General features: G+C 38.2%; 1 protein-coding gene across 2 annotated transcripts in view; it reads left to right on the plus strand.

Moving 5' to 3' along the window:
- The window catches only part of LOC127034208 (transcription initiation factor TFIID subunit 4-like), a 208924-nt gene that overhangs the window by 18105 nt on the left and 166770 nt on the right, over positions 1-24049 (plus strand). For both annotated transcript variants that reach the window (XM_050922813.1, XM_050922814.1), the window contains exons 3-7: positions 9412-9549; positions 10093-10314; positions 11203-11325; positions 13048-13137; positions 15001-15255. In XM_050922813.1, coding sequence (XP_050778770.1) covers positions 9412-9549; positions 10093-10314; positions 11203-11325; positions 13048-13137; positions 15001-15255 — 828 coding nt within the window. The remainder of the gene's footprint in view (positions 1-9411; positions 9550-10092; positions 10315-11202; positions 11326-13047; positions 13138-15000; positions 15256-24049) is intronic.

Genomic DNA, 24049 nt, shown 5'->3' on the forward strand with positions numbered 1-24049 from the left:
TCTGCCATCCCCCTGTGTTCCAGTCCTGTGGATCAGACTCAACCCAGACTGTCTCCTCATGCTGCTTCTGATCCCAGGTCCAGTTTCCCTCTATGTTCACTTATAGTCCCAGTTTTCCCCTTCTCACCCGCCAGCCTGTAGTCCCTTCCTTACCCACTCACCCTCAGTCCAGCTCTTCTCCCCTCTGTATAAAAATCAGGGAGTATACTGAGCCCAGCAAGTGGGACTTTTGAGAACACAGGGGAGAGAGTCTCTGCTTTCATTTCTAGTGCCCTGCCCCAGCTTGGCCCGCAGAAGCACAGTTGCAGAGAAAGTCTTGCTCAGCCCCCTACAGCCCCAGACTGGAGTATGCTCATTGTGGACAGAACCTGCAGAGATTTTAAAGCTGCAAAGATCTAGCAAATCTTTACTAAGCATGTGCAGTTGTTTGAGGCTTATGCTTTGACTAGATTTGAGTGGATTTTAATGGGAATAACAAAAAGCGCACCCTTACACAGAAGGCACTCTCCAGCAATATTTCAAGTCCCTGCTCTAAAGTGTGGGTGTGCTAGCCTATCTTAAAAAAAAAAAATCCGATTTTTTTATTATTGGCAAAACCATTAATTTTTTACTAACTTTGTTCTTGAAAACAGGTGATCTATTTGGGCTGAAAAAAATGTTTTTTTTAAATCAGCTTGAGGTAGACGTGCATCATGTAAAATTTCGGTCCGAATGGTTAAAGTTTGGTGAAGTTATAAGCATTTGAAAATAAGACTAAGAATGGGAGGTAATATAATATTAGGTGGCGCTACCAACCACACCATCAATTTCTATTTAAAAAGGGTATTTGTGATTTGTTGATCTTTTACCAAACTGCCAGGTTTGGCCTTTTGCATATGCTCTCTTCCATTTTCCTTAATCCTTCTACAGGTATCCCTGTGTTGTTGTTTAAAAAAATAAGAAATGTAAACTGTGGAAGCCTTTTTATTTTTTCTTTTTAAGACATCTAAACAATAAAAATATTACTAAAGCTGTGTATAGAGGTTTTGTTTGGGTTCAGTGGGGTTCACATTGAGTGTTGTTTTGAATTGTGCAAACTCAAAACCTAAAAGCCAAAGTCTGCTAAAGGAAAGTTTTGCAGTTTCCATCAGAAACTAAACCATGGTCCAGATTCACTGAAGGGAGCACAAACCTTAATCTTGATGTATCTTTTTTCAAACTTGGCCCTAGTTTTCCATGAATATTTTCTCCAAAAAAAAAAAAAGCTGGGGGGACTCAGGCTTTGTGTGCTGTGTTGAGTGACCAACTTTATTGGGAAGTTTGTTGACAGAACAAATTTTAATTGATTATTGTAGCATGTTTGCTCTCTGGGACAGGGACTGTATTCTTTTTTCTTAAAGAACACAGGTACTTAATCCTGCCTAGCACAATGGGACCTAAATTCTTGACCAGTAGGCGGTACTCAATCCACAAACCTGCTTCTAAATTATTTTCAACCAATCAGAGAACATATAACGTGACCAGTGTGTCCAATCAAAATTAAGACAACTAATTTCTTGAAGATTATTTTTAATTGCTGTATTTTGAAAAATAAATGCATTGTTGAATTTTGAAGCATGCATATATATTCTGTTGATGATTTGGGATTTTAAATACCACCTTACTATAAGGTGACCAGAGAGTAAGTATGAAAAATTGGAACGGGGGTGGTGGTGGTAGGAGCCCATAGTAAAAAAAAGCCTCAAATATCGGACTGTCCCTATAAAATTGGGACATCTGGTCACCCTACCTTACAGAACCTGTACTGTTCTGAAGAACATTGCAGGACCATACCCTTTTCTCTTGCTATCTGGCTCAGACAAATTCACCTATATCAGTGTTTCTCAAACTGGAGTTCCTAACCCCAAAAGGGGTTGTAGTATTGCCACCCTTACTTCTGTGCTGCCTTCAGAATTGGGTGACCGGAGAGCAAAAAAGTTTTGAGAACCCCCTGATCTATATAATAGATTCCAGGATTGTCACCCTATATGTAACGCTGAAGCCTAGCATCGGCATCAGTGTGAAGCAAAGGAAACCACTACAAGCGTGGTTGAAAGCTTTTTTTGTGTAGACTATCACCAGGCTGAATCATCACTGGGATTCGCAGTTGGTTACAACCAGTTTTTTAAAGTTCTGACTTTACAAATTACACCTGTGCGGTGTATAGCTACAGTAAGGCATTCATCTGTGCCATTCCAAGAGTATTAGACTGTTGTGATATCAAAGGTAACTCAACCAATCAGCACTCTTACTCTAAGCTAATATGCATGCAACAATTTAATTGGTTGCATGAGGGAGACTGTACAGAAAACGAATTACTTGGCCCACCTATTACAGTTCTTCAAAACCATCCACACAACAACACAATAAGCACACACAACAACCCAAACACACACAGTGGCTCACTGCAGCATACACCATTCACCATCCACACAAATCTCCCAGTACAACCTCCTGGACACAGATCAGCACAGTCAATCACATACTACCAACATTCCCACTAACTTTGACTACACATAGCCCCTCACAACTGCCATGCCCATGCAACAGCATGGGCTTTAATCTCAGAGATGCTAGTGGAACTCAACTGAAGTAAAGAGCATTACTCCATCACAAAATGTGGCTTTATTACACCTAGGGTTGGTTGCTGCTATTTTCTTTTTGCTGGATTTCCAGTAATGTCTGTCTATATGCCTCATTTTATACTAAATACAGCTGTTAGGCTCCATTCCACTGGAGCTATTTTATCTTAATATTCTTGTGCTGTGGTCCCTCCACTGTCTGCCAGTAGCCTGTTGCATTGAATTGAAGATTGTATTCCTGATACTAAAGAGTTTCTCTAGTGTGGTTGCTTGTTATGTTTCTGATCCACTCATTTCCTTTTCCTTTATGAATCTTGAAATAGGGTATATAAACTTGCATTGGTTCATTTGCAGTCCTTTGATATTAAAGCACTTCCTTATTATGCAACTCATTAATGTAAGTTACTATTTTTTCTCATCAGGAACTCCTGCATCACACTAATTTTTTAAGACAATGTGATTTTAGTGTTTTTCGCCTTGTTTTTTGCACAGTTTGTTTAATCTGTTGCTTCTGTACTCCTGCCCTGCAAGATACTGTGTATGAAATGTGATGGATATTTTCTTGGATAATATATTGTATATGATAGTGAAAATTTGCTCGGCTGAGCTTTTATTTTTTTCCAGATTGTTGGTTGTCATATGGCTGAAGGTCTTTCACTGAACTGAGTTGCTGCCAGAAGTTTGCCTGGTTTTCTGCTGTCTGTGTAAATCTTCACTTCTGGACTCAATTACTGAGAAGAAGGAGCTATTTAGCATTTAAACTTTTTAGGTTGGCTACAGCATTCATAAGCAAATGAACAAGGTTTACAATATTTTTAATTTTATAACTGTAAATGTTCCTCACAAATGCAAGTCATGTCACTACATTTTTTTTAAGGAAATAGAAATGAGTGATTTACATTTCTCCGTTAAAAGGGAGAAGAGAAATGCATATTAAGAAAAGCCCTGTTTGCTCCTGCTTCTTAAAAGACAGACAACTCAACCTTTTTATGACGATGCCGTTTATTGCCTCTAGGCTTCCTGAGTATGGAAGACATCCCAGCTCAAGGTTTAAAAAATAAAATAAAATAAAATCTTGAAAGCTATCAAAATCAAACCAAAAAAAGGTTTTGTTCAGCTGTCAGGTAGATTCCCCTCTCCTGCTCCACATAAAAATAAAGAAGATTGATATCCAGTAGAAGATGCTACTGGGGTGATTGGTAAGGAATGCTTGAGGCTTTGAATGCGTGTCTGGGCCTTTGTTCCTTCTAGAGAAGTCTCTTAAGAAAACTGAAAGTTCTTTGAAGAAATATTTTATGTAGGTTTCATCGGCAATGTGGGTATCTAAGATAAGCCATTCTGCATTAAAAACATGATGAATATACAAAAATAGTAGTGTAACTATTGTAATTTTAGGTAAATTATTTTTCCTCTTGTGAGAACAGCAGTAGTGTTTACAATCTGTTTATTAATCCAGACAGACCTTACATTTACCTCTTTGTCTACCTATCTAATCTACAAGTATTAACAAACTCTGGAGCAAGGTTTAAGAAAGTATAGTGTATGAGGGTGGTGAGAAATAGGAACAGACAGATGACTCTTCACAGCTCATCAGCAATCCTTTTCCACCTCTGTCAGTAGGCCATTGGTTCAAATCTGGTTCATATCATTACTATGGGATGGTTACTTGGTGAACTACATAAAATTAGTTAGAAATAGCTATGTTAAATAACCTAAATGTTCTTTTTAATGTTTGAGTGCAAAGTCAAGCACTCTAAGATTAGGAAATGCCAGTATTAAGGTTGCCTGTGCAAACTTAATTCACTCCTTTTGTGTGTATGCTTTATGATACAGTCTTTAATGACATGATCACACACTGTTTTTTCCCCACAAGACTACTACCTCATTCAGTGCACAGGATGAATGGTGCTCACTTAATGAACAGCATTTCAGTGTTTTGTTTTCTTCTTGTTCACTATGTGGCCTCATACCTTACTTACTGCACTCTCCTCGAACACTGCTCAGAAGACAGAATTATTAGTTCCCTCCTATGCTTTTCTGTGGTGCTTGTCATTGTCACATATGAATGCTTCACAAACATTAATGGATTTATTTTCATAACACCCCTGCAGGATGAGGGGGTATTATTATTATTATTTATTCCCATGTTACAGATAGTAAACTGTGGCACACCAAGATGCCCAATTTGAGACACTTAGGACCTAATATTTTAAAGAGTATTTAGTATTATTTGGGACTTTATATGTTCAGAACATAGCTCCCATTGAGTTCAACTGTAAGCACTCAGCACTCGTACAAATGTAATTGTAGGGTCCCAAGTCAGGCACTCCTAAAATGAGGAACGCACAATTAATGGTCCTGGTGAAAGGTGACTTGACCTTCAGAGAGGACCTCTTGGGCAGAGACAGGGATAGAATCCAGTTCTCCAAGGTAGTAATAAACTGCCTTGACCATGAGACTGTCCTTTCTCTTCCTGCAGTGCACTGCCTCATTCGCTACACACATTCCAACTTCTGCCAAAAAAAATGATGGATCCTGTAGACAGCAGTCTTCTTCATTATGCAATCCTGATTCATTTTCGGAGCAGGTCCATCCAATGCATAGAATGAGGCAGGGGTCCCGTGAGAATAAAATGGGCTCATGTAATTAAAGACCATATTGTAATTAGTGCTCTGTCTGTGTCCCGGATTCTGTGACTTTTCATGACTTCTGCAGCGGCCAGCTGCACTGGCTGCTGCTGGAGCGGACCCGGGGCCAGCCACACAGGCTGCTGCTCGGGTGATCCTGTGTGGCTGGCCCAGGGACTGCCTGAGCAGCGGCCTCGAGGGCAGCTGGAGCAGTCACTGCTTGGTGATCCCTGACCCCTCCCTGAGCAGTGGCCCCCTGGTCCACTCCCAGTAGCTTCTGCCCCCAACAGCAGTCTTGGGGGCTGCCAGAGCAGCTGCTGCTCAGCAGCCCTGGCAGCTGGTGCTCCTGACATCCCCCACCAGCAGCAGCCCCTCGGGGCGGCACCCCAGCAACCTGCCCCTCCCACCCTCAAGGTTTAGTCAGGGGTATTTTTAGTAAATGTAATGGACAGGTCACGGGTGGTGAATTTTTGTTTATTGCTCATGACCTGTCCATGACTGTTGCTAAAAAATACCCATGACTAAATCGTAGCCTTAATCATAATGTATATGCAGAAGTGGGCTGAGGTAAGGTTGCTCAGGCAACTTTAATTCTGTCATATCCTAACTTTTGGGTGTTTGACTTTGCATCCTTAATAATGTTCTTTTAACAGAAATTCTGCCATGTAGCATTATACTGACGCCCACATGGTTCATCACAGAGCTGGAACCTTTAGATCCACCACACAGAGCCAATGGAGTAACTGATAGCAGAAGTAGGTTGTTACCCTCTAGGTGGACTGGCACCAATGGGCAGTGGGACACTTTATTAGTGGATTTCACAGATATTTGCTGACAGCAGAGGAATGGTGAGACTAAGGATTTTGAGTTCTATTCCTTAGTGTGGAAGGGGAGTGTACTCTAGTGGGCACAAACTCTTCTGCCTGTTTCCCTCATGCTTGACCCTTCTGTCCTGTTCTCTCCAACTTGGCCCAGTCCTGTCTCTTCCCCACCGCTGGCTCCTCATGCCACTCCCGTTCTCTTCACCTACCCAGTCGTAGGCTCACTCTTCTGAACACCCATGTGCTCTTGCTCCCACTCTCCTTGCCCAGTCATCCCCAGTCCTTCCATTGCTCTTCCCTGGCTCCTTGTGCTCAGTGTCCTTGACCAGCTAGACACTGTTCCTTCCCCTGCACTTGCGCGCGCTCTCTCTCTTTCTCTCTCTCTCTCTGTGCTTCCAGTCACATCTGTACTGGCTCCAATACCCTGCTTCTCTGCCAGTTCCTCTTCCAATCTCTACTGAGCGTATGTGAAATACAATTTGTCAAAAGCTTATGACTTGGCCAAATTCGGATGGATTTTCGTGGTCATGGCAATAGGGCACATCCCTGACACAAAGGTCACCTCTTGCCAAATTTCAAGTCCTCATTTCAAAGCCTGGGGCACTAGAGCATTCCAATGAAAAGGTCTCCAGAATTTTTTTTTTAACATAAGTGAAAAATGTATTTTTCTCTAATGTCATTCCTGTTAATAGCTGAACTTTTGGCTGAAATTTTCCAGAAGAGTTCAGGCTGAGGTAGATACCTGTCATGGAAAATTTCAGCTCAGACAGTGAATTTGGCAAAGTTATCATCAATTGAAAACTGGGTCTGATTATGGGAAGTTTTGGGCAGCCTTAGTAATAAGCAGTGCTGTCAGTCTCACCTATAATGAATGTGTGGTCTCTCTCTCTTTCTCTGGTTCTTAGTGGACAGATGTATCTATTATAAAGCTCTGTAATCACAGTGGGCACTAATTGGCATCCTTCTTAGCTGTATCAGCAGAGATAGATGGTCATAGATATTGAATTTACCTCTCCCCACTGAAGAGTTTTCCTAGGTCAAGGCTGATGCACATTGCCAAGCAAGTATGAGAAGCTTCCATGGTTGATGCATATGTTGTATTTGTTCTGCAAATCGTGAACTTATATTGTTCAGGGATACCAGTCTTGCCTTTTTCATAAGTGTTAAGTTATTTAAAAACAAAAGTCAGATTTTGCTTTAGAAGATTAAAGAAAGAATGTATTAATATGTGCATTTATTTGTTGCTGCTGCTGCCTTGTGTAAAGTTCAGACTATAATAAATAGTTGGCCGCATTGTCAACAAGGATCTCAATACAGTTTTGTCTGTGCATTTGAATTTTCCTTTGTGAATCAGGTAGTTAGATGTCTAATTACTTTATTTGCTTTCACAGTTGCACGTTGATGCTAATTTTACATTTTGTGGTTTGCATACTTGGAGCCCATTTTGAAAACTTGGCTTTCTATGTTCCTTACTCACAAATAATTTTATTCTGTCAGTATTTGTATGCTGCATGATAAATTTTTATATGTAGCCTAAAATATACATAGAATTAAATCACATTTTGACTCTTGGTACATTTTTATTGTTAAGACTATGTTGTAAATTTGTTTGGTAGTAACATATTAGATTTATCTCCTCAAATGAAAATAGACCGTTAAAAATAATGGGCATGTCGGCTGCCTGGGACAATTTTATTGCTAGTCATTGCTAAAGCATACTGCTGAGGGAAAGATTGTGAATAAGTCAGAATCATTTTCCTTCATAAGCTTTTAACAATCACTTTTCTTTTATTATGATAAAGAATAAATATAAACTAATTTTTCAGAGTTCTGTCTAAGCAGTGCACGAAGTGTACCATTGGTTCTGGAAATAGGTGAACTTAATTTGTTTACAGGTTAAAGAAAGGAGGAAAGGAATATTTTTGATGTAGATAAGAACAATGATAGTGATCTAGATGAGGGGGATGACATTGATGATAACTTTACCTTTATTGACCTATCATGTGGTGATCTCAAAATGCTGTACTAAGTGGCATATTCCTTGTGTACAAAAAAATTTGATAGTATTTTCTACCTTTCTCTTTTGCATATTCTTAGAAAGATTTCATATTCTTTTGAGAGGCAGTTGTCCAAGAAAATTGTGTGGGCTTCCTCCTCTCAGTTGCCTTTACCTTTCAACCCATTATTTTCTCTAAATCCCTCTCTCCAGTTCACCATACTTTTCCTTATTTAGACATGGACATATGGGACCTTTTGAAGTCCTCATCATTGTAACTCTGTGGATCAAGAAATGCTCTGTTAATAATGCATCCAGCACCTCTCTCTAAAGCAGTGACTCCCAAACTTTATTAATTTACATACCACCATCTTATACGTTGTTGTGAAGTGAACTGATGGAACGCCAAGATCATATATCAGAATTTGGAAGCCCCTGCCTAGAGTTGAATATTATCATTGCCCGGTTTCCCCTTGACTACTATGTGGGAGTTCAAGTCAGGGCCACCCAGAGGATTCAAGGGGCCTGGGACAAAGCAATTCCGGGGGTCCCTTCCATAAAAAAAAGTTGCAATACTATAGAATAATGTATTCTCGTGGGAGCCCCTGCGAGGCCCGGTGCCTGAGGAAAATTGCCCCGCTTGCGCGCCCTCACCCCTTCCCTGGGTGGCCCTGGTTCAAGTTAAGCTAGAACACAAATTTCTCACCAGGAATCTTATAGCAGGTTCCTTACATAATTGTGTAAATGTTTTCATGTTAATTTTACATCACTTATCTTTTTTCTCTTTTTAAATGTTCTATCTGTATTAATTTTTCAAAGAAAATACTGGACAGAGCCAGTGCATGACTACAAGATCAGTATGTACTGGTTACAAATATAATCTAAAAAATTTAATTTAGTGATGACATCATGTATATGCCATATTATAACTGCTGTAATGCATCCATGTGACACAAAATGTTAGTGAATTTTTTCCCCCAGTTCACATTGTCCTTTTTTTCCTATGCTCTGCTATGTTATATTTACGTATTAAGATGTTTTAGTAATGTTCCTAGCTTTTAGCAATAAGAAACACTTGTTCAAAATAAAATGATGCGTGTTGCTGCTCACGTGCTCAAAAGAATAGGGAAGAAGATACACCTGGACATTTTTATCTGTATATGAATAAAATAATTATCTTACTGTAGGTGTAGCAATTTGATCATTTACATGTTGCTGTGTAGTAAAAATAAATGATGCTTTTTTGCTAACCTTCTGTAGAGGTTAATTATTAGATACATAATTCATCACTGTGTAAAAGAACCTTTGTACTTTTTGCATCTTCAGTAATTTGAGTGCACTTAATACTTTTTCTCCTATTATACTAGCAACCTACTTCTGTAGCCGCATCTGCTGTCCACCTGGGACTTCCAGTGCAAGCCAAAGTTGTACCATCAACTGCTACACCAGTTAGTGCTACATCTACTGCAACCTCACCTGGAGGCTCCAATCTGTCACACACTACAGTAAGTATTAAAAGTGTTACCAGCACAACACGAACAAAAACGAATGCCGATGCAACCAGTCATGTAGGTAAGGCTTTCTAAATGAGTTTTGGTGATAAATGTTAATATACTACTTGTATTACAAACAGAAGAAAATGAGTTTTATCCATGAGTTTATTTTCCAAATATAGCAAGGGTGAAACTCACTGCCATTGGAGTTGCACACAGTAATTCTAGTGGTAAATTTGCCACTCAAGTTGTCTAATGTGAAAGAGCCAGATTATACCACCCATATTCCTGTTTAGTAATACATTTCCCTTTGAACAGTTCCACTGAAATTAAAGGGACCACTCAAAAAGTAAAGTAACATGAATAAGGTGTGACACATTTGTGCCCTCAAATTGTAACCTTACAGAAGAATACTTTCTTGTTGTAATAAGCTGCTAAACTCAGCAGTAGAAGGCAAGTGTAAGTTTGCAATTTTTGGGCTTTAAAGATTTATTATCGAATAAAAGATATTAAAGAAGGTAATTATCTGCTTTTTGATTATAACAATATCATCAGGTATCAGTAGCTACCACAAGTTATCAGAGTTTAATTAAAACAACAGCAGCAACTGGAACCCCAGCAACTCAACAACCTACAGTAATTTTTGGAGGACAAACTCAAACCTCAGCACAAGGTCATCCACGGTTGCCACTTCCACCTCATACGACAGCACAAGTACCAGCACAGCCCCAGGTCATACCTAGCTCTCCTGTACCAGGGACTACAGTTGTATCACAGGTTTGTATGTAAGTTCTGGAATGTTTGAGTGTTTAGAAGGTTAATAGGGATTTTCTTTCTTGGTTATATATGCACTTTTCAGTTTTATTTAATACCAGGAAGAGCTTTCACACCAACCCAATTCCCATAACATCCTGTTAGTGGCCTCCTTATACATTCTGTTAAGAACACATTTTAGCTAAATGCTTTGAGGGACTAGCAGTGATCTTGACAGTTAACTTGGCCAACTTTGTGCAGTATAAGGAGTATTTCTGTAATTGGAACAAATAGACCTCTAATTATACTGACAGACTCCATCATTATGACTGTGTGCATAAGCAGGTTGTTCTATAATATCAGTGGCCTTTGTCCTCAGTATATGGCAAAATGACAGTTTTAAAGGTCATGGTGGCTTAAGATTAGAACATATGTTATAGTAAACTGATCAAATAAATTGGGATTTAGACAGGATAATATCTGAAATGTATTTATTATTTGATTTGTACAGTTGATGTTATGTTGTATAGTAAGTTAAAAAATAAAGAAAAAAACTGTGAATTCAGTATTTGCTATCTCAGTGATTGCTTGGATTTTTGACATTTCGTGATGGTTTTTTATCATGTAGGGTTGCAGTTCCATGAAGGATATAATGAATGATAGCATATCAGACATGAAAAATAAATATTTCTGTGATTAATTTAGTTAGTAACTGTATGGTATGACTATTAATGATTAAATGGAAGTGAAGAGAGTGCCAAACTACAGTGGCAATAGCCAAATAATTGAAGACACTTCTCAAATTGCTTTTATTTGGATAAGAAATGTTCTAATTTTCCCATTATTTACATGTATTAGTCTAAGCAGTGAACAATATCAACATAATATGTATATCTGATTTTTTTTAAACAGGAAATGCAAGAGAATGTGAAGAAATGCAAAAACTTTTTAGCTACCCTGATAAAACTTGCTTCCCATAATTCACCTTCTCCAGAAACATCCTGTAATGTGAAAGCTCTGGTTCAGGATTTGCTGGTAAATATTCAACTGTGTTAGTTGTATATTGTACGTGCTATTTATAGATGCAGAAAATTGTTACTGAATTTGATACTCATCTATTCTTTAGCTTCTGTTTGCAGTACAGAAATGTTGAAAGGTAAAAGTGTTGCATAAAAATGGTCATAAAATTTTTTCTGCACTGAATGTAACCTCACAATTTCATTGTTAATCAAGCTGTATTTTCTCTTGCTTGTAGTAGGTTAAAATGCTGATTAATGTCACAATATTTAATAAACATTATGAACAGTACTCATGTTTTGATGGATAATATTTTGATAAAGTTTATTTAGAAATATAATAAATATGTTTTGTGAGAGCTTTCTGTGGCTCTGATCCTGTAAGCTGTGGTCTCTTATGTCACAATTAAAGTCCCATTCAAGTAATTTGTACTCTGTATGGATCTGCCTTTCTGAAGCAGAATCGAGGAGTAACTGAAACATTTTTCTAAGAAGTCATTAAGGCCAAGATTCTGTAAAAAGATCCCTGGGGGTCTTTTTGCAAGAATGGGGCCTGAATGCCTGTGGATTTAAAAAATTCCAAACTTAAACAGAATGACTTACATGACCAAAATAGCTTTTTCTGTAGATGGAATCTATGTGATTGGTCTTGCAGAAAAACTGACTTATGGTAGCTTCCAGTACTACATATATTTCAGTGTACACTACAGAACAGATATACACTGCAGACAGACTTTATCAAAGGCTTTGACAAATAGTCAAGCTTGCATTGTTTGTGTATGCCAAGGAATATGCACCTGAAAGAAGATGATGGTCTTGAATTGATTATCAAGGAACACTTGCGCATTTTAAACATTTTGATTTGGAAAGTCTAAGACTCTTTCCCACGTAAAAGTGATCCAACAAAATTATTAGTAGTTCCAATAAAAATTAGTTTGAACTTTTGAAAACTATTAGTTTTAAAGAATTAAAGTTTGAAACATTGAAAAATAAATATTAATAGGTATATTTTGTTTCTTCTCTACTATACTATATTAACCACAGAGAGGCTCAAGAGTAGGACAGCTGAATCATTAGACAGCCTATAAGTATTTTACTAATGATAGTTTCAGAAAAATTAAAAATGTACTTAGCTTCAATAGATCCTTCATCTTCACTAATAAACATACATACATATAATTCTTCTATTTTAAATCTTACTTCAAAAATTCTACTTGTTCACTCATCTGGGTGGTGGTGTTTTTTAACCATCAAGTAAAGTATCTTTTTCTTATTCTGATAGGTTTTGTGCCAGGGCTAGTAAATGTTATAATAGTTTTTCAAGGTTATTTTTAAACACCAGTTTTTGGATTAGTATTTTAAAGAAATCACTGTCTGAAAGTTATCAACAGAATGGAAGTATTGAATAAAGACTTGCATGTTTATGGGATCCAGTTGTTTCTTTAAGTCTGCATCCCTGACGGAGTTGCATACATAAAGGTCACAGATTCCTGAGTTCTGAGAAGGGGGGTGTGTGTGTGTGTGTGTGTGAGTGAGTGAGTGAGAGAGAGAGAGAGAGAGAGAGAGAGAGCTGTGGATGAGTTTGAGGGACTTTGAACTTTAAAAGTCCCTGTTGATTTGTGGCTTATCTATTGAGCTATATAAATATTTCCACAATGTTAGCCTGTCCTAGTATATGTTTTCATTCTTTGAGAAAACAGAAAAATCCCAAATAGTTATTTTTTTGTTTTCCCCTCTCTAGGATGCAAAGATTGATCCAGAAGAATTTACAGGCTGCCTTCAGTCAGAGCTGAAATCATCTCCTCAGCCATATCTAGTACCTTTCCTGAAGGTGAATATAAATATTGTTTAGATATGAAATTTATCTACCGAATAGATAAACCTTTCTTATTCAGGTTTAAATTTTTTTAGAATGTACAAACTTGCACACAATACGTAATCAGTTTTGACTATCTAGAACATTTTAGTTAAGAAATAGAAAAAGAAGAATTTCTAATTTAGAAACATAAATATTCTGTGCGTTACTTGAATATTATATTCCCATATTTAAACGGAAAATTTGAAGAAATGGATTGTCTTTGGCAGCTTTATTACATCACATTTAACATAGGTAGTTAAAGACCACCCACATGACTTTAGGTATCTTACTGTTGTAATGGGTTTACTTTTCTATGATAAATAAACACAGTATTGTCTATAATAAAGTACACCAGTCAGAAGTGGTATGGTAGATTACTTCACCAGTATGTTTGTAGTACCCATGTTGAGATACTTTTTTCTAGTGCTTTTGTCTTGTCTAAATAAGAGCAATCAAGTACATTCAGTGTACATGGCAGTGTGTAAGGGAGATTACTAAACGCTTCTCTGGAACATGCTGTTGCTTTTGTTGAAATAATTAATTAGTAAATTCTGTCAGGGTGGTCCTCTTGGGGCAGGACTCGCCTATAATGAGGAACATCTGGAGAAATATTATAAAATGTGGTCTCAGATGGAATTGTTTCTTGTACCCCAAATTAGCATATGTGGTTAAATTTTGCTTGCCTTACTTATTCAAAACTATCATTGACTTCCAGCTGCTTACTTATGTGAGCAGAGTAAGCAGAATTTGGCACTCTGGTACTCAACATTAGATCCTAGATGTAAAACATGTATGTTTTGTTGTTCACCCACATCCCAGTTATCATGGTTTTCTATTTTTCTCCCAACTTGCAGTCTGTCAGTTTAGGGCAGAATTTTCCTCTAATTTTTTAATTCTTCCTTTCCTTTCATTTCATTTCCTTTCCTTCCCTTTCCTTTCTCCTCTCTACTCTCCTAGGATATAATTAACCGTTTCTTTTTACTCTCTTCCCTGCTTTCCTTCTTCAGCCATCTCTGGCAAAAAGTTTTAACTTCTTCCCTGTCTTTGAAGTCATTTCTTGGCAACAACAATTACGTTTTTAAATAAAAAACAGAAGTTAAAAGTGACTACAGCCTGGGGTAAGCACTGCGAAAGCCTGCAGCTGCCTGGAGGAGCACTTCAAAAGAACATAATATAAAAAGTAAAAAGTGTATTCATAAAATACAGTGTACTCTTTTAGAACTTTTTTTTGGATGAACCAGTCTGAACATGAAGCACACAATAGCACACTTTTCTAATAAAGTCAGTACAGTACGTCAGTAGTAATACAGTACACAGCTATTGCCCTAAGACAGCCACAGTTAAATTGTCTTGCTTTAGGTACTCTATGTGGAGAGGTATCTTACTACAGTCCTAGGAGGGGTGCAGTTTACTTCTGGCAGCACACAGTGGAAATGGAGTTCATTTCTGCCCTTCCACTTCTCCCCATCCACTTTTTGCTCCTCACAGGATCTAAATCCATGTTTCAGGTAGTCCTAATGGACTGCTGGTTTTGGGGCCTTACTCCCCTGTGTGATGGGATTAGGATAGGTCATACTGTAGCCCACCATGTTGACCAAATTAAAAATTAATAACTTGTGATGAGATCCATGCTGAATTTTCTCTCTTCATATAAAATATGAAGAATGTTAAAATGTACAAGTTTATTTCTCCTGAAGTGCTAGACAGGTCATACAACTGGTTTTAAAGATTTATGCTTTCCAGTGTGCGTATACATTTCGAAAACAGACTCTTTTTTGATGGTTTAGTAAGTTTGATTTTTTTCCCCATTTTTCTTTTTTTATTTTTTTTTTTTAGAAAAGTCTGCCGGCATTGAGACAATCTTTATTGAATAGCCAACATTCGGTTTTGCAAGGACAGCCATCTCAGCAGCCGCTTCAACAAACCAAGCTGTCACAAGTTATACCTCAACCTGCCTCTGGAAATATTTCCTCTAATGTCACAACTCAGACAGTAGGAATAAGGCAACCAAACAGCATTTGCACATTTGTATCAAATACAGTTCAGCCTCCTCAGGTTAAACTAGTACAGTCAAATCAGAGTTCTCAACTGGTAGGTACTAAAACATAAAGAACAACTTCTAAATAGGTTGAATAGTGGTTTTAAAGTTACTCTTTATTTCTGTTATTACATTCTAATTTGGAAATACTTCTGTTTTTCATTATCTTGTCTTTCTGATATAGTACGTTAGGTACTGATCCTACAAAGATTTATGCACATACTCACCTTTACCAGGGCCGGCTCCAGGCACCAGCCCAACAAGCAGGTGCTTGGGGCGGCCATGGGGAAGGGGCAGCACGTCCGGGTCTTCGGCAGCAATTTGGGGGCGGGTCCTTGTCGGAGCGAAGGACCAGCCACTGAATTGTGGCCGAAGACTGAAGCGGCGGCGGTAGAGCTGCAGATCGCGATTGCAGCCTTCTTTTTTTTTTTTTTTTTTTCGTTTTTGTTTTTTTGGCTGCTTGAGGTGGCACAAACCATGGAGCTGGCCCTGACCATTATGTACTGTGAGTATTCCTATTAATTTTAATGGAAGTACTGACACTGTATAACGCTAAGGATGTGCATAAGTCTTTGCAGGATCAGGGCTTTCATTTCTGGGACATAAAGATTTTTATATAGTTGCAGTGGATACTTACCTAATTACAGCAGTACAAGAGAGGTAGCTTTTTAAGACTTACAGGACTCACAGGAAGAATTAAGATTTTAAAGATGATCATATGATCATGCAATCAGTGTTAAGTTATTCTGCTTTGATTAGATTTTAATTTGATTTAAAATGAATAAGGGAGGGTCCCTTTTTAAACTCTTCTGTACATTTTTAATTAGAAAACTATGGAAAAGAAGATAATTTTACTGTAACAATCAGCTTAGTCTAGCCAGAATACCAAAATGTTATTCCCCACTCTTGCTTACACTGAATAATATCCTACTACATGCACACAGCCCCACTGATTTCAATGGGACTGCTCATGTAGTAAAGTTCTACTCACTGTGGAGTGGTACCATTGGGCCCATGGTATATAGCATATATAGCCTTGTATATGTATTTTTTCAGTTTTTTCAAAAGCCTAAGTCTAATGATATGGCAGTCCATTCTTGTCTGTCTTAACTACTTTTGTGAAATGGTTCTTTGTTTGCAGTTCACATGTATATGTGAGTATAGTACACAACTTGGGTTTAAAAATTAGGATGAGCAAATTTGAACGTATTATTTTAAACTGATGGAATTCTGCTTTATCAGGATTCTAAAATGCAAGTGTAACAGCTTTGCCAGAACTTGTTAGTCACATTACTGTTCTTTGAACTAGTAGACTTAGGAAAGGAAATAAATAGTTGGGGAAAAAAATCTATTTTAAATGTTTAACTTTAAATAGTTTATTTAATTAAAAAGTAACAATGTACATTTTTTAAATACCCATTTGAGCTCCATGTCATTTGGACAGTACATATGCTTCTTAAAACAGTTTAATCATTAACTTTTAAAATCTAAAATAATTATTTTATAGTAGGAGTAGCAAAGTCATAGGAGAACAGTTGTAATGAACTATATGAACTTTTTGAGATGCTAAGAAACTTGACCTTATCTTTTATAGTAAACATGAGACATGTGGATGTGATCTTGAATCTGGACTTGGCTGCTGTTGCTCCTCTCTTTTAACTGTGCAAATTATCTCCTCTCTAATAAGGAAAACCTTTTCCGGAATATTGTATTATTTAGAACAGAATGGTACAGAGTAGCAATATGAATGCCTGCTCAGTTATCTGTTAACTTATTTTGAACATACAACTTTATTTCCAAACTAACGTATCATAGCTGACAACTTAAAAAGTGGAATGTTTTAAGCACCAGTTGGATGGGCCATGCCATATGACAGTTCTGTATTGTGAATTGGTAAAATGACTGTTCTTAGGAACGTGTTTTAATCCATTTGGAGAAATGAAATAACTGCTGTAGTCTCATGAAGTAGCAATAGTTGCAGAGGCAGAAGGTTGCATCTTGACTTGCCAGAAAAAGTGTGTTTTAAGGACTACTAAAGGATGGAAATACATTTAGAAAACATACAGAAAAGTTTAATTATATAAAGAAGAGCCTTATATAAATCTATACTACTGTGTCTGTTGCTTATTAGTAGTCTGGCTGATTGAACTGAACCTCAGGTTAACCAAAGCCCTGCTCTATCGCCTAGATTGTGCTATATTGGTTAAGTCAGCATCTGACAAAAATCATTGTACTAGGTTATCTGAGTTACCACAACAACCACTGTTCCAATTACAGGCAGACACTGAGGTATCTTCAATACAACTGTGTGGTAACTATTAGAAATATTGACCTTTTAATGGTGTACATTGTGCATTCTTCAAAGTAGTCTGTGTTCCCTAAACCCAGAGCACAACAAGGACCCTTGGCCAGATTGCCCAAAACAGACCGACAGAGGAAGATTACAGCTGGCCTGCCTCAAGCTGACCAATGCTTAGGGAGAAAGCTGACTGGGCTTCAGATTCTCTAGACTTGGAGCTTACCGAAGAGAATTTCAAGTGGCTTTGCAGAATGTCCAGCTGAAGGGGGCAGAACTAATGGAGTATAGCCTCTTTAGAGCCAGCCTGTCTACAGAGTCATTCAGTGCCTTCTAAAATTAGGGGTACCTGTCTACTAGCCCCCTCTCTTGATTTTTCTGAATTTTACCAAGGAGTCAGAGTTTGAGGTGTTTCTGAAACCTTTGGATGCTCATGGTTGTAATATATAGCTATTCTATAATATAGGTATTTCAGGGCTCCCCAGCCTCACTCAGTCTCACATCCTGCATTGAGGCAGTAGACTTTTCCAAAGTCCTGCATTAGCAAAACTCTCATTCTGTGGAAGTCTTTGGTCAAACTCCCATTAGCTTCAGTGCCAGCAAGATTATGCCAATGCTGAGCAACCTTGAAAGTCCCACGCAGAACCAGCAGAACCAGTTGAGTTTGTTGTTTTAAAGTATTTTGTGAATTTTCCCTTAAATTGAAGTTGCATCAAAATAATAAGAAAACAGTTTTCTTGTTTTCTCCTTTAAGAAAGAGGTACGGAACAAAAATTTTGTGCATAATCAAGATGTTGCTGCAAAGCTGAAGTGATATTGGTAGCACCATTTTAGATGTGTGAGGGGGTGCTTCAGTATAAATTTTCATCTGTGGGACCATGTACAGTTATGGTGCATGAATGTAGAAATCAATAGGAAATGAAGAAAACTTCAATTTTAAAATCGTATGATGCCTCTGATAGATCAAAGAGGAGATAATGATAATCTGACGAAGTGGGTATTCACCCACGAAAGCTCATGTTTCAAAACGCCTGTTAGTCTATAAGGTGCCACAGGATTCTTTGCTGCTTTTACAGATCCAGACTAACACGGCTACCCCTCTGATACTTAACGCCTTTGTAAAGCACCTTGAGATCTGCAGGTGAAAAACTGAGGTGGCAGTATTAATTCCTGCTTGCTGAGAAAGCTGGATGGAATCTTTGATTAAGTTTTCCTTTCGATACTGAAAAAATATTGATGAGTGACTAATGTGATGAGCCAAAAAAATATTTATATACCTACATACTTGATGTGGGTTTGAGTAAACTGCAAATACTTTGGGACTGGAACTGTGTATTCATGTATGTGGACAGTACTTAGCACATTATGGGTACTACAGGTAACAAATAGTGATAGAACTGTGAAACCAAACAAGGGCAGTTTTTCATATTTGTTGACCCTATTGAAGCTGTATGTAACATATCTAGTGGTGATAATCCAGCTGTGTGTTGCATTGTATGTATTGTGTTTCTCAGGTTAGATTGAGAGATCAGTGCTATCAATACCATCCTTTTTTGCTATTGGACAACTTGGCTGTAGAATAAATTTTTCCTTTCAGTTTTGATTCATTTGGGTGTAGGCATATGATTCATATTCACTTGCTATCTTAGATATGGACTTGCTGATAGAATAGCTGATAAAAGAGGAAACACTGCAATATGATAAGAAAGGGCTTCAAGAAGTATAGTCAGTTCTAGAGGTTGGATGGCAAACCTGAAGGTCTCTAGTAGCAGTAGGAATGTTAGCTTTCAGACCGCCTTTTGTAAAAAATCTGAGTGTAAATACAAAGAACTATAAATGTATAACCCACATACCTCCTGGATGAGGTGCTCTGTCCCATCCAGTGGCACCGAGACCACTTACAGAGACAGAGATTAATGAGGCTGCTCTACAGCCTTAGCCAACAGCCATATGGCTTTTAGCTCATGCAGTAGAGGCTCATGCACTAAGCTCCAGAGGTCCCAGATTCAATCTCACCTGCTGACACACCAGCGTTTGTCGGTGTTATAAATGTAATGCTTGTGTTCGGAGTTCTTGGTTAGGAAATGTGTGTTTATGAAAACAGTGCATGTTGTCCAAAAGGGATAACTGGAACTCACTGGCAGAGGTGGATTAGGGATTTGTGAGGCCCTTGGTCAGAGCGAGTGGGGGGCTCCTCCCCACCCCTTCCACCTGCAGTCCCCCCTCACACACACCCCTGCGCTCCTGATGGGGAAATGGGGTTGGGGTACGGGGGCCTCACCCACCTGCCCGGTGCTCCGGGCAGGGAGCAGAGTTGGGGTGTGGGGGCTTCCCCTGCCCACCTGGCGCTCCTGCTGGGGAGCAGAGTGAGCGTGCGGGGGCTTCTCCTGCTTCCTGGCAGGGACACCAGGCAGATCAGGGCACAGGACTGCCCATTTTTCCGGGGCCCCCCAGTTGGCTGGGGCATCTGGGCATGGGCTCCATTGGCCCAGTGGCTAATCCACCACTGTTTATCGGAAAAGTATTTGCTCTGAAATATTTCTTAACCATTATACCAGCCTTGGAAATGCTGCTAAGTCAGTGAAATAATGTGAAATTAGAACTAAAATAAAGTGGCAGACCATGAATACCTGATAATATGGGATTTTACCCCCTTCCCCCCACATTACTGAAATCTTTGGTTTTGGGTCTTTAATGTTGAGCTGGTGGATTCTGAATGCATTTTGGAGATTCAGTGGACACCACTCTCTTCTACTTTCTGTTTGGAAGACAGCTGGGATTGATCATTAGGTGTCTACTGGTTTAAAGGAAGTTCACTGAAGGCGATAAAAAACTGGCTTGTATTAATGAACAAATGCGTATAGGTCCTGTCAGTGAACTAAAATGAGTGTATAATAAGTTTGAAATGCAAATAATCAGTGAACAGTAGATATTTAAAAGGCATTAATTCAGAAAGATACCCAGACATGACAGTGGACTGGAAATTTGATACATATTTGCAATGTAAGCCAGTGACAAAAAGGCAAATGTGAATTTGGTGCTATATTATGGACCATTGGAGTGGCCTTTATCAACCAATGGTGGCACTTCCCTAAAAATACAACGTTCAGTTTTGGGTACCTGAATATGTAAAAAAAATTAATTTAAATAGAATTCAGAAAATTACAAAAATGGTGATTAAGGGACAGATTTAAGAGGAAAGATTAAGAGAATTAAAGAAATATATCTTGGTCAAACAATGACTAAAGGGGAGCATGAAAAACGTTTACAAATATTTTAAGGGCTTAAGCATTAAAGTAGGGTGATGAATTATTTAGAGTGATCGCAAGGAGTATAAATAGGAATAAAGGGATAAAATTAAGCAAAGTAGAATTTAGGCTGAATGTAAGGGAGAAAATCCTTACCGTAAGATCTGTTGTTAGATTGTGGAATAGTCTCCCAAAGGAAGTGATGAAAGTCCTGTTACTTGAAACATTTAAAAGTAGACTAGAGAATCTTACAGTAAGTGGGAGAGGACTTACATGACCTAATAGTTTGTGGGGTTTTTTTTTTTTCATTTCTGACTTCACTGATTCTTTGAAAGAGTATATCCAGCAACACAATATTGGTTAAGGTGGAGAAAAAGAAGCTTTTTCCAGAAGATGCTGTCTGATTTTTTTTTTAATTTTATTTTTTTATTAATGTGAGGGGAGAAAACACAATTGCATATGCAATTTTACAAGCATCATTTTTAGGCAAGTTGTAAAAATTTGGCCCTGGATAGCAACATTAATGTTATGTATGAAATCTAAACCCACAAAAGCAAGATAGAAGTGAGTTAATGCTGCCAGATTACATGATAGCTAAGGTTTGATATGACATTTATCTTCAGGAGTGAGTAGACTGATAAATCACAAGTGGCATAGCCACAAGTGAGTTAGCAAGTGTTTACTCATGAGTGAAGATAAATGTCATATCAGACCATAGCCAATCTGTACTGTGTGCATATACAAGTTAAGAACTTTTTTATTTCTTCCACAATATTTTCTCACTTAATTGTGAGAAAAAAAGAAAAATTATCAAGCAGAGACTATTGTATTCAGAATTGTATCATTTCCAGTGTGTTTATTTCCTATACTGTTGCCTTTATTGCTACATTTTGCATGTAATTATGTGAAACTTTGTTAGTTCAGCATGTTCAGTGTGCTGGCTGAGATGTTTCTGTGTAAGACTTGTTTTAATGCACAAAGGACTGGACTGTAACTTTACAGCCCAGGCCAACTAAGGGGCCAGCATATAGCTGTGTTGACACAAGAGGTTGTACTATGCCCACTCCCTGCCCACCTGCTTGGGAGGGGGAGTAGCAGCCTGCTATTAGATGCTCTTTGCCACATGTAGCCTATGCAGATAGTATGGACAGGGTGTTATGGGGTTCCTTTCGTTTACATAATTTTGATTTATTATTTATATTTGGCGATACTTTTTATTTTCACTTAATTTTTTCTGCTTTCCACCCCAGTATATTTACCCTCTTTTTACACTCCCTACCTTACCTGAAAGTTTTCATAGAGAACTGTCTGTTCTCTGGACCCTCTTCTCCACTCCTGTTGTCCTTATAGTCCCACACCCTTTCTCTCTCTATTAAGCCACTATCAATAACTGCCTTGTCTTTGGTATCAAACCACGTCAACTGTTTAAAATCTGTCATTTTACATCTTTTCAGAGGAGAGTAGAATGTATCAGGAAATGAAGACAGGTATTGATGTCATAGAGAGGAGAAGTTTACCTGCTATCACCAGAGTAAAACTTAGTTTGAAAGAATATTGTGAGCATGATGACTAGAGAGAGGTGTAATTGAGAAAATTAGCCTTTTTTGTCTTTCAGATCCGAGTACTCTATGACATTGTGGACTATTGTCTTCCTGCCTATTAAAACACACTTGTTCTACGTCTAGTGGTAATTTCTCCTCTGCATCAAGATGCATTCAGTTCTCCTTTCTCTTAATATTTTCAGTTACGAAGCTCCTCTTTTTCTTCTAGAGCACGTTTTTCTACCTTGAAGTTTTGCTGATGCTCTGATGATAATTGTGTTTAATGGCTCTTCCCTATTCAGTCATTGCCTGTCTTGGTTCATCCAAATGCTTTTAAGGTAGAAGTGTTTCTCTTGGGCAAAAGGAGCATTCCCAAATACATGCAGCTGCTCTGTCTCCCAGCTTAATAGAGACCTCCTTTTTTCTCTTCTGTGTCCATAAGTGTAGCTCCTTCCTTTTTCATTGAACTGTCTTGTTCCCTCCCACCTTTCCTGTTTTTGCAAGTTGGCTTCCCCACCTCTGTAACATTGCTTGTGTACGCAGTTATGATGACTCCTCATCCATGCATGTCTTTGTCTCCTCTCAGATTGACTATGGCCTCCCACTTCTCCAAATTCCAGCATGTACGGAATGCTGCTGCCTGTCTTCTCTCACGTACAAAGAATCACGACCACACATCATGCCCATCCTTATACTCCTCCAGTGGCTCCTCATTAATTTCAGGCACAAATGAGAATTGCCCCTTTTGTTTTAAAAACTCCATGGTCCTACTTTAGCCTACCCCACCAACCATGTTTCACTCAGTTCCCCTTCACACTCCCTCTGCTTAACTAGTCCCAATCTCCTTCCCTTTTCCCATAATTTCACTGCTTATGATGCAGGAACCTTTTATTGAATTTCTGGTGATGGAAACTTTTCCTTTATCATCCTACCTCCATTCCTTCTCACTCTGTTTTCAAAACTAAATTTGAAAACATAATTTCTCATTTTCACTGTATTTTATAATCCTGCAAAATCCCTTTTTAAATCCAGGATTTGGCCTGTATAGTTGTAAGATGTTCTGGGGTACAGTTCATAAGAATAATGCTGATGAGCCAAACAAAGATGCATTATTTGCTCTGTGTAACATATTAAATTAGGTTGCAATCTGAATTGTAGTACAGTCATCCTGCAGGAAATGTTACTGATTTTGTTTGAGAGAGAGAGAGAGAGAAACTACTTCCGCTTTAAAGGATGGTAATGATACAGCCATGACTGTGAAGGTTGTATGAGTTGTGATATCTTCAGGACCCTGAGTTGTCTGTGTAGCTTTATCTTCAACCAGTCATGGCTGTGTCATTACCATCCTTTAAAGTGGAGGTTGTCCCCCTCCCCTTCTCCTTCCCCCCTACAAAATCATTAAACTTTTCTTGCAGTTTTTTTAGTTTATTTATGGATTTTGTCTTCCTCTGAGAAAGCCACGTGTACTGGACAGTCTAGTGTTCTACATCTGTGCTTTTCTGTTCCTGATATTATGAACATGTATTTTGATATCATTGAGATGTGACCCTTGCAGATTTTGTTTTTCTTTTTTTATTTATAAGGGATCAAGTTGCAAGGTTCTTATCTCGTTCTGACTTAATTGAGAATTTCAATAAGGGCAGTAGGCTTTGCCCCAAGATTAATTGAAGCAATAAAATTCTATGATTTTAAAAATAAATGATAAAAGGTAGAAGATTACACAGTGACTATAAAAAGTCCCTGTTTCCCATTTTTGCATGTG

Source organism: Gopherus flavomarginatus, chromosome 14, assembly GCF_025201925.1.
Source record: "Gopherus flavomarginatus isolate rGopFla2 chromosome 14, rGopFla2.mat.asm, whole genome shotgun sequence".
Lineage (NCBI taxonomy): Eukaryota > Metazoa > Chordata > Testudines > Testudinidae > Gopherus > Gopherus flavomarginatus.